Raw genomic sequence first — 11290 nt, forward strand, 5'->3', positions numbered from 1 at the left:
GAGAGAGGCTGGACTAAGACACCTGGGAGCCTGTACCCACTGTCTGTGGGAGGATGTGTGAGACTCAACACTGAGGCTGGTGGGACACTCTCCTTCCAAAGAGGAAGCCTCTTGCACCACACGTGATTCCCCTGTGGGGCTGTCTCACTTCTGTGTGAGCGCCCCTCCTGCGCGGGGCTGCGCAGACACCTTTCCTGAGTGGCCCTCGCCGAGTCCTGCCCGGGCACCTCATGCCAGCATGGCCCTGCCACAGCTGGCCCTGACATTCTTCCTGACCCTTGTTCCTCTGCTGCTGGCACGGGGACAGACGCAGCGTGGCCCTGTGACTCCGTGGGTACGTCAGGAAGCAGGTAAGAGCGGATTGTGCCTCTCTCTTATGGAAATGGTTTTGCTGCTCCTCCACCTGTGTATTTGCTACACGGCCTTACCCTGCTCAGCCCATAGTTGAGGCTGTGGAAGGGCTGGAGGTGGTGTCTGCATATGCCTGAGACACTCAGGCATCTCTCTTGTTGTGGGGGGACAAAGCTCTATTTGGGATGGAGGGCAGCATTTGGGATGGAGGGCAGCATTCCCTCGGTGTGCTGGGAATTGTCCGTGAGCGTGGGACTTGCAGTGTCCCTCTAGGAAGTGCATAGTGTTGCTGGGAGCAGGAGGTGGCTGGGTCTTGTTATGGCAGACAGATGAACCCAGAGCAGTCAGAGCAGTGATGGCCTTTCTGGGCAGCTCAAGCAGCACCCCTCACAGGTGATGATGGTGTTCATCAAAGGTGTGACCTGTGAGCTCTGTTAGCTGGGATGCCTGCTCTCTCCCATAGTCCTTGGGATGCAGGGAGCTGTAGTTTGATGGGATTGTTCATATCAAGAGGCTTGTTATGCTCTTTCTACATGCCAGCAGGGTTAGGGGCAGTTCCTGGATCTCTGCTAGATTCTTCCTACAAATGTGGGCTTTCCAAAGAATGTGGGCTTTCCTGTGGTGATTATATGCTGTGCCCTGGGCTTTCTGGTACCTGTTGAGGTCCCCATGGGGCACAGCATGGCTGGGGGACCTGAGCTGTGAGTATTCTCTCTGTAGGGAAATGGGAGCAGAAGTGGCTAGCTGAATCATCAGATGGGTTGTGAGTCATGCTGCCTATCACTGGTGGCTCAAGGGATGCTGCCCTTCCAGCAGTGGGCAGCTCTCAGCTTTCCAGGGCAGGATGGAACCTCTTCTCTCCTACTCTGTACTCATGTCTGGGACTGACCCAAAAGGATCCTGGATGTCACCCTTGGGCAGGGTCTGTGTCACTTCAGGGTGTTTAATGGCAGGAGGGGGGAAGGTGTGTGAGGGGGATGCCTGATGAGTCTGGAACCAAGTCAAGCGTTTCATGTCTGTCAGGTAGTTTTCTGTCAGTGAGGTGTGTGCTCTGAGGGAGAGACACTGTCGAGAGGGAAGAAGTTTCCTGTATGCACTATGTGGTCTAAAGGGCTGGGGCTGGTGACCACTGTCCTTTGGGGTGGAGACCTGGGAAGAGGGTTGCCATGATGGCGTGGAAACCTGCTGCCAGAAAAGGGAAGTGGTGAGTGCTGGTGGGAAGTGGGCAGCTGTAGCTGAAGAGAGGTGTTTATCCTTCTTGAGGGAAGGCCAGCTCCATGCTCACTGCCTCCTCATGGACTTGTTTTGCACGGGGTGAGCAAGTCTAGGTGACATGTCTGCCAGGGGAGGACAAGGCAGACTCATTTTGGGTGAAGTGCAGAGGCTAGGCTGAGCTCCTTGAGCAGGGTGTGAGATTTGAGGTCACTGGTGTGAACTTCAGTGGTCTGAGGGGCAGACTCTAGTTGAAAGCTTCTTTCTGCACTTTCACCCAGTGCAGAAAAAGCTGATTAGCACACAGAGTCAAGGGATTTGATTTATTTACAGTTCTGCACAGAAAAGATTTGCTAGGTGGCAAATCTTTGTGCTAGGTGGCAAATCCACACAGCCAGCACACCAAGGCAGAAAAAAGCAGGTATACTGACAGAGACACAATCTTACTGAAGTCACTGCTTGCCTGCGTTACTATGACTCATCCTTTCCCCTCTTCACTGTAAAAGCACAGCGTTCCAAGAAATCATGGTACATGCTAGGAGAGTGGTGGTCTTTTTGAGAGAAGGAGGCAAACGAACTGAGAACGTGGGATTTTTACTACAATTAAGAGCAAGGATTCATCACTAGGGTGATGAATAATGTAACAAAACTCGTCAAAACTGGGTGTTTTCTAGTTCATGGGTAAACATCCTGGATGAGAAGGGTGTTATTTTTTTGTTTTTGCTCTTTCAAGGACTTAGACGATTCATTTTCTGCCTGCCTCATTCCTGTAGTTACTGCTCCCACTGCAGAATTGCTTGGTTCTTTCTCTTGTTATCTGCAAACTTTACTCCTGTTACTCACCACTGCTGCTGGCAGTCACTTCCTGGGACCAAGCTGTGGAGTCTGGAATAGCAGCAGAGACTCCCTGGGCCTGGTGCACTCCCACAGCCCCTGGATTTGTGGGAGAGAGCAGCATCCCCCAGGCTGCTGGACCGCTCTAGCTGGGGTGTCTCCTCAGCAGCAGGTGGGCAGGATAACCCTGTGGATAACCCTCCTGCACTGCCCTGAGGGTGTGGGGAGGGATAAAGCTCCTGGGGGATGGGGCTCATCCTGGGAGGTGCCATCTCTGCCACCTCTCTGAAGAGAGAGGGATTGGCACCCCTCTGGATGGAACTCCCTCATCCTCGTGGATGCTGCTGGAGCCCAGTGACCATCAGGCTCTGCCTCCTGGCCTTTCCACACAGGAAAATGTAAAATTCCCTCCGACTGGGACCCCAAACTAAGGTTTACTCCGACGAGGAGCGACTATGCCTTGTACGAAGCGGTGCAGCTCAGCTGTGTTGGGAGGTTTGCACCATCTGTCCCACTGATTCAGTGCATTTCCAGAGAGGCCCAGATCCAGTGGAATGAGACTCCCACCTGCAAGGGTAAGCACAGCCCTGCACCACCCTGACCCAGGGCCCTGAGCTGGTGGCACACCCTCTGTGACCTGGTTGTGCAGATGACAGTGCAGGAATGGCAGACCTGGATACCTTTGGCTTTCCCCATGTCCTGGCACTGACAAGGCTCTTCTTGTCTCAGCACCTTGCTGTAGGCACCTGCTGGGCTCTGTGCTCCTGGGGAGAGGAATCCTTCCCAGCCAGCATCTCCTCAGCATGAAGTAGGAATAGCTGCAGGGGTTCTGCTTTTTCCCTGGAAAGCTTCTCTAGGGTTTGGATTGTCTCTGGTGTGGGAGGCTGCGCATGAGGGAGACAAGAAGATGCAGGCTCAAATACCCCATGGAGGGTCCAGAATCCAAGGGAGGCTTGTGAGTCCTGGGGATGGGGTGATGAGGAGCCCTGTGTGCTTGGAGAGTGCCTGGGCACATGACACTCGTATGTGTTGGGGTGAACAGTCAGTCATTAGAGACCGGTCCCAAGCCTCCTTTCGTAACCTCCCAAAAGTACTCCTCACCCAGTTTTACCTGTCTCATAACCTCCCAAACATACTCCTCACCCAATTTTACCTCTGACAGAAACATGCCAAAGGCCTGCTTGGTGGGACCCCAGACTCCAGCTGGCACCAGCCCGTGACAGTTACACAGAGAATGAAGAAGTGACTCTGAGCTGCAACAATGGTTTCCAGCCGTCCTTCACCCATGTCAAATGTGCGAGCGGGGTTCAGACATTGAATTATTCTGCATCTCCAAAGGAAGACATGTGGCTGGGGAGAAACAGAAGTGGTGTGTGGATTCAAGTTCAGGGGAATATAGTGTGCATTGGTAAGCAGGGTGTCAGGAAGTGCTTCCTACCAAACTCTTGGTCAATTTCTGCCCCGTTCATCCATTTCCGAGCTTCCATCATCACTGTGGCCAGGCTGATGCCATGTCGGGGCCACTTGGATCTAAGGCATTGGATACCTGAGACTATTCCCCTACTGAATTTTGGTACATCCTTGTCCACCACCTGCCTGGACAGGCCCAGGCCCAGCTGACACACACCCACAGGGAAAGCCCCATCCCAACTAGCCTTGCCAAGGTGTCCCATCACAGCAGATGGACGTGTCACCTTCCCTCTCCTTTTGCTGGCTAGGGGGACTGCTGGGGATTGCTGAGGCCCCACCACATACCCTGCTCCTCCTTGAAACCTCCCAGCCCAACTAACATGCACTTTCACCTCTGCCAGAAACATGCCAAAAACCCCACTGGGACATCAGACTGGCACCAGACTAGGAGAGTTACAGAAGAATGAAGAAGTGATTCTGAGCTGTCCCAAGGGTTTCCAGCCACCCTTCACCCATGCCAAATGTACAGGAAAAGTTCTGTCTGTTATCAATGGAAAACCTATACACAGAGAAGCTTGGACTGGAAAGGACAGCAGAGGCAATGTGATCAATATTCAGCCCAGGTTCAGGGTACAGTGCCTGGCTAAGGAGGCATCAGGAGCATTCCTGACAGCCCTGCTCTGCCCTACCTGAGCAGGGAAGGCAGCCTGTGGGGGCACAAGAAGCTTCTGGCTCTGTGCTGCCTGGGCAAATGGCAGGTGCTGCTGAAGACAGTGTCGAGGCAGCTCCTGAGTCTGCTCTGTGCCTGCCCTGGGGTTCCAGGGGTGCCCTGGTGGGGAGATGGCTGATGCCAGCTTTAGTCCCCAAGGGTCCTGTCAGGAGGGAGTTTTGGTACAGAGGTCTCTACCTTGATACAAAGCAGCCATTTTGGCAGTAAGCAGCACTGCCCAAGGCACAGGAGGTCAGGGACCATGCAGGGTTTCAGGCTGTGCTCACAGGGGGCTGGGTGGTATGTGGGAGACACAGGTCTCCCTAAGGGCTTCTGGCAAGAGCATGTGCTGGAAAGTCAGGGCAACAGTGCTGTAGGTCTGACAGGTGTTTGTGGCACAGGGGACAAGGGTAAAGACATTTCCCCCTCCCTGTCCCTGCTGCATGCAGTCACTGCAGAGCCAGCTTTGGGGCTCAGACTTTATGCCTTCTCAGGAGGAATCATGGTGTTGATATCCTGCCTGAGGGACAAACAGGGCACCAGAGTCTCTGGGTAGGCTTTGTGCACAGTACAGACCCCTCATGGTTTCCCCTCAGTCCCTGACTCCAGCTCCTCCTAGCCCTTCCCAGGAGACCTGGGGGGAAAAGTTTGGAGTCTTGTCCTTATCCTCTTGCCAAGAATTGATGTGGAAGGGCTGCTCTGTGCAGTGTCCTGGAGCTCACCTCTAGCTCTGATGGGCCAGGGAAGGGAATGCTCTACTCATGCCCTGCAGAGCAACACTGCCCAGCTAACACCTTCCCATCTTGTTGGTGCAGAGAAATGCCAGAAGCCCCAGTGGGACTCCAGGTTTATCTTTGACAAAGAACAGGAGATCTTCAACCCAAATGAAGTGGTGAAGATATGGTGTCCTGAGGGGTACTGGCCTCCACCCATGGAGATCAAATGTGTGACATTGAAGCCAAGGGAAGGTTCCATGATTCCTCGTAGTGGCTGGAGCATGAGGAGTGGCACAGACGCCTGGCACCCTTTGGAAGGGAACTTGACCTGTGTGGGTAAGTGAACAAGCCAGACACTCTCCCAGTGCATTCAGTCTGTGCTCCCCAGGCATGGAGAGCAATTTTGCACGTGTGGCACAGCGTCAGTGCCCTGTGCTCAGGGTGGTCAGGGCATGGCACAGAAATCCAGAGAAAATTATGGATGCATCCCAGGTTTATGTCTGTGCTGTTGGCAACTCTGGCTTGTGTAGTCTGGGAGAAGGCAGAATGCCCTTGCCTACTCTGTACTGGGGACAGGCTAGTGAGGGAATGGTGGGGTTGGGGGAGTTTGATGTCAAGGCTTGGAGGGGGAGGAAGGGAGTGATCCTCTCGGAATGTTCCCTTCACAGATGTCCGCCAGGTTGTCCCTAAGATCCCGGAGATTTCCAGCACCAGCATCAAACTGAACTGGACCTGCAGGTTCCCTCATATGTGCCAGAATATTCGGGCCAGGTGCCAGACGGAGTGGCATTCCTCCTCAGACTGTGAGACTGAGGAGGTGAAGGTAGAGGAGATGCTGCAAGGCCAGGAGGGAACTTTCATCTGCTCCCCTCTGCAGCCGTTCACTGTCTACAGTGTCACCATCTCCCGTCTGCCTAGCACAATCCTGTATGCAGACCTCCACACAACAAAGGAAATGGGTATGTTTACATGAAATGTCAGATGCCCTTCACCTTGAAGCTCAGCCAGAGCATCTGCTCCCTGCTGTGATGGTCCTGGGATCAGAGCTGCTTGCAGCCTGTGGGGATCTGGGGAAAGAGCTGTGCATGGCCCTACAGCAGGGCCTTTCCCCTCCTCACCACACCATTTCGGCTGCACGGGCACAAGCAGCCTTTGTGAGGGACAAGTAATTGCCATCCAGGCATGATTCTCTTCTCTTGTGCTTCCAGTGCCAGACAAGCCAGAGAAGCTGTGGGTGGATACCAGCACAGGGTCTCTCAGGTGGAAGGCACCGCCCTCCTGCAAAGGGGAGATCATTGGATACCAGGTACCAGGAGTCCATGAAGTGCCCCTGGTCCCCCTCACCGTGCCTGGAGCTCTGTGCAGGCAGCCTCAGGAGAGCTGGGAACCCTCCTTGACCAGGGCCCACAGGCTGTACCCTGCTGGTGTTCCTGATAGGGCCAGCTCCCCTCTTGTGCCCAGCCAGCGGTAGCAGCCCCTCTCCACAGAGCTGCCCAGTACAGAAGCAGGATGTGTGTGCTACTGTCTAGAAGTTCCCTGTTTTTCCTCCAGCTGAACATCACCACCATGAGAGCAGAGGACGGCAGCATCATTGACGTCTGCCCAGTGTCGGTGAACCAGTCTGTCTCTGAGTATGTGCCACCTCATCAGACAGCTGGCAACAAATACCTGGTGACAGTGCAGGGCCTGACGGCTGCTGGAGCTGGGCCTGCATCACAACTGGAATTCCAAACCTACGTCCTGGGTAATGGTTCTTCTGCCCTGTGTCTGGTTGGGGTGGCCTCTCAGGGGGTGAGTGCTGAGTCCACAGCTGTGTGTGCACCCACCCTTCCCAGCTCAGACAGGTGCAGGGAGTGTGGGCACCTGACTCAGCAGTGGGCATGAAGTTGGGGGAGCCCTTCCTTGAGGGCCTTCACTGGCAGGTCTGCAGAGGGGCTGCACCACTTCAGCCACTCTTTGTGCCTTTGATACCAGACCTGCCCCCTCTACTCTTCCACTGAAGAAGGTGACACCCATCCCTGCATTTGGGTGCACAGGTGGGCTCAAGGTCAGAGAGCACTAGGGCTGTTGAGCCTGGGTCTGTGTCCTCCTGCTGAGTGCAGGATGGCAGAGCAGGCTGCCAGGCCCTCCAGCTGGGCCCACGGGACAAGGCTCGGTACTCCAGAGCCTCCCTCTGCCCTGCCAAAGCAGATGTGCAGGCAGGGGAAGGCTTGCTGCTCGTCCCTGCAGCACCCAGGGTAGCAGGGTCTGTTCTACATGTGCAGACACCCAGCAGCAAGGCTGGGGCCACTGCTGGTGCACGGCCCTGGCTGTGGCACCCACTGCTCTCTGTGTGTCAGTTTCAGGGCAGCCTATGGGCTCTTGGCCTGGGTCAGCAGTCACTGCAGTCGTGGTGGTGGTGCTGCTGTTGATCCCCTTGTCTGCTGGGATCATCTGGTTCGTGCTGTGCAGGTGAGTTGCAGGAGATGTGGAGTCTCGGTTCTGTCTCAGGCCATGCTGTGCTGTGGGGTGGGTGGGGATAGAGAGGTTCCCCAGCTGTTCCCACCCTTCTCTGGATGCAGAGGGTGCAGCTGGCTGGTCCTAACACAGATTTGCTCTAGGGCTCCTAAGAGGGGCTCTAAGTGTCTTCTTCAGGGCTGGGATGGGGCTGTGTGTGCTGAGAGACCCTGTTCCCTTGTTGCTGGTGCAGCCACCACTGCTGTCCCCTGGGGCGTGGGTGGCAATGCCTGCCAGGGCAGGGGGAGGGTGTGCAAAACCCTCTGTGCCACTGCTGCTGGGTTCAGCAGGGTCTGGCCCAGGTCAGTCTCTCCCTGACTCAGGACTGCCCTTTTCCTTCCCAGAAAAAAGAAGGCCTTGCCCAGCAAAGTCGAGGAGGATCAGTACACAGGTAGGATCCCCAGCACAGAGGGGACTGTAGGGCTGGAGCTGCGAGGGGAGCAGGTGTATTTCAGGAAGGCCCAGTGGCATTCTGAGGTAGCTCCAGGCAGCCCAGCTGGCTTTGGCTGACCTGTCAGACCAATGCGTCCCACATCTATTCATTCCCAGCTGAGACCCTGCTCAGTAGCCTCTTCCAGCAGCTCCTGGCTGGGGTGTCCCTGAGGTGCCAGAGAGGGTTGAGAACTGCTCCTCCTTCTCACTCTCTCTGGGGTAGGCAGCAACTCTTCCCAGCCCTGGTGTCCTGATGGTGTGCATCCCAGGATGATCTGCTGCCCTCGGTGATGCTGCCTGCCTGACGCTGCCCTGCTCCTTCCCTCACAGCCCCCAGGTCCCTCAGGCTGTTTCTGTCCTCTTGTCCCCCCACAGAGCTCCAGCCCTATGAGAATGTACAGGGGGATAATTACTGCGTGATCGAGACTTTTCCTGAGAAAGATGCAGGTAGGAAATGGGTTGTCCTGCCTGTGACCCCACATGGCCCAGAGAGAGTGGGGACTGCCATCTCTGATGGAGTTTGAGCTCCTCAGGTTGCCGAGGGCATGCAGCAGCCCTGGGTCCTCTTGTTCTCCTCAGGTAAGTGTGGCCAGGCTGGAGAGCCATTTCCCCCACCCCTGCCTGTTCGCGAGAGTCAGCAGTGAGGAAGAAGAGCAGCTGGAGTGGACATCTGAGGCACTTCCCTTCTCAAGGCTTGGTCCTCCACCACTGGAAGCATGACAATGAATTATCTCATGAGTTATTGCTTCCCCCCAAAATTTTCTTCTTCATCAAGCTCCAGAATCCTCTGCCACACCACAGGAGCAGCTTAAGGCATGGGTTGACCTCCTCATGACAGCAAGGATGTGTCCCGGTAGTTCTACAGTGCTCTGGCATAGCCATCTCACCAGCCTCTTGGTGCCTGCAAATGTTCCCTGAGAATGGAGGAGCTCACAATTCCTCTTTCCAACCTGTATCCTTGTATCCATCTAGACCCTGTCCTCTGCTTGAGTTTGACCTAGCTGTGCTGCCCTGGCCACTGTACTCCTGTGTCTGAAAAAACCAATAAATTGCTCTGGTTTGCAGGGGCTGCCTGGCCCACAAAATCTTCTGCCTTGTCATGGGTCCTCCTTGTTTTGTATGTGAAAGCCTTGACCCCATGAATCTTCATGGAGGAGCTTGGAGTGCTTTTCCAGCCCCTGGCAGCACCAAGGAATCACACCTGAGGTGCTGCATGTTCCCAGTGCAATGCTTTGGGTGACTGCTTTCCCTCCTCCCCATCCTATAGGTAACATCATCTCCACTTTCATAGCTGGACCTCTGTGTAGGTCTGTGTTCTCCTCTGTGGGTGCTGGTGCTCATCTCCCATTTTGTGAGGTGCAGCTGGCTCTGACCCTCTTGGGACATCTGTGTCTTGCAGCCTTTGGGATCTGCTGCTGCTGTCCCATCCTCTCCAACAGGCACTTTCTGTGGGGTGCCAGTGCCCAGTGCAGCCTGGGTGCCGAGTCCAAAGGCTCTCCTTGGTGAGGGCTGCACTGCTGGCAAACAGGGCAATCAACCTCTCTTTTCTCCAGCTCTGAGTGTTGCCTGTGATGACTCCATCTCCTTCTCCTGCCCTTGGGCACAGAGGCTCTCCTGAGCTCCCTGGACTTGGGTGTGACAAGCTGGTTCTGGTTGTGCTTTTTACAGTCCTGACGACAGAGCTGTCATGGTCTTTTGCTTCAGTGTTATCTCTCTCCCCTGTCAAACCTGCCAATACCCAGTGCAGCCTGGAGGCTGAGGGGCAGCCTGAAGGCTCTCCTTGTGGAGAAGTACACTGTCAAAACATAGAGCAATTGACCTCTCTCTTCTCCAGATTCTTTTCAGCCTGGCATGACTTGCATGTTCTGGTAAAGGCATGTTTTGACAGTTCTTCATATGAGTTGTCTGCCCATCAGCTCAGTACCTGCAGCTGGCCCCTAGGACCAAAATATCTCCTTCCTGTGAACTGTTGCTGGTGTGACATGTGGGCCTCATGGAGCAACTCTTTGTGGGTATTGGGCAGAGAGGAGAAGCGAAATTCAATGCTGTGTGGGTGCTGCTGGTAGAGAAAGGAGAATGAGCAAGCTCGGGATGGGGGAGAACAGTTGCAACCTCCTTGGCTACCCTGCTTCCCACTCCAGCCCCCCATCCATAGTCATACCCTGGGCTGTCAGCCTTGTGACTCCACCTGCTCTGTCCAGACAGTCAGTAAAGGGTTATGGTTTGGACAGGGCTACCTGCTCTCCCCAGGGACTACCTGCTGCCCCCAGCTCCTGCCTAGTTCCTCATTGCCCTTGTGAGGTGCTGTCCCCTGAGCTAACTGCACCTGGTTGAGGGGAGCCATGAGCAGGACAGGAGTGTGTCCTGTGCATGTGCCACAGGAAAACGGAGGGATAAGTATGGTCTCTTTGCCTCTGCAGCCCCTCATGTCTGATCACCCAGGCTTCTAAAATCCGAGACACCCAAAGTGGATGGGAGGTTCTGGGGGAAGAGAAAAGCGATGGCTGTTGATGATCAAGAGGCATGGTTTAGTACTGTGAGTGTTTTCTCAAGCACACAGCTGGCACTGTAGGGCAGGGTGCCCTGCACACTTGGGGACAGAGGAGAGTGCTGCCAGGCTGAGAGGGAGCAGGAGGAGGAGGCAGCTGAGGATAGAGAAGCGGGGAAGGATGAGAGAGGGTGTGGGTTGAGTGTTTCTTTCAGAAGAGCCACAGACTCTTTCAGGCATTGAAGTACTCCTTGCAGTTCGTGTCCTCTTTCCTATATGTACTTCTGACCAGGTCTTTATGTAGTTTCTCAAAGGTCCTCCATCTCCTGTGATCATTGAGGGGAAGTGACTCATCACCACTCTAACACCCACGCAGTGTCAGGAAGCACTTGGATATTACCTCAGTAACAGGAGTAAGACTTCTTGAATGCCCTGGTAACTAGGAGGGTTTTGGGAGGAAACTCTGGGATCTTGTGACAAAGTTCCTTCTGCTGAGTCCCAGAGCCTCGATGCTCCTGGGGCAAAAAGATATCAAAAGGCAGAAGTGCAGACATGGATGGGAGGGTCCCTGCCCAAAGAGGAAGCCTCCTGCATCTCATGAGGAGATGTGTCTGTTTCCTTCCTGTGGTTGCAAGCCCTGCA

The 11290-nt window shown here is 54.8% G+C and overlaps 1 protein-coding gene across 1 annotated transcript; it reads left to right on the forward strand.

Moving 5' to 3' along the window:
* The first annotated feature begins 238 nt into the window (after positions 1-238).
* On the forward strand, positions 239-8804 carry LOC132087086 (uncharacterized). The gene is made up of 11 exons (XM_059493114.1): positions 239-350; positions 2790-2972; positions 3560-3805; positions 5332-5568; positions 5901-6191; positions 6441-6538; positions 6784-6976; positions 7578-7683; positions 8073-8119; positions 8536-8607; positions 8740-8804. Exons 1-11 carry the CDS (start codon positions 239-241, stop codon positions 8802-8804), a joined length of 1650 nt encoding a protein of 549 aa, XP_059349097.1.
* The last annotated feature ends 2486 nt before the right edge of the window (positions 8805-11290 follow it).

Source organism: Ammospiza nelsoni, chromosome Z (assembly GCF_027579445.1).
Source record: "Ammospiza nelsoni isolate bAmmNel1 chromosome Z, bAmmNel1.pri, whole genome shotgun sequence".
In the NCBI taxonomy this organism is placed as follows: domain Eukaryota; kingdom Metazoa; phylum Chordata; class Aves; order Passeriformes; family Passerellidae; genus Ammospiza; species Ammospiza nelsoni.

Bases quoted from the DNA above. Each gene is read 5' to 3' on its own strand.
- LOC132087086 (XM_059493114.1), top strand. From the start codon at position 239: ATGGCCCTGCCACAGCTGGCCCTGACATTCTTCCTGACCCTTGTTCCT. The intron at 2,973-3,559 runs GTAAGCACAGCC...TACCTCTGACAG, and splicing joins TGAGACTCCCACCTGCAAGG to AAACATGCCAAAGGCCTGCT. The intron at 6,977-7,577 runs GTAATGGTTCTT...TGTCAGTTTCAG, and splicing joins ATTCCAAACCTACGTCCTGG to GGCAGCCTATGGGCTCTTGG.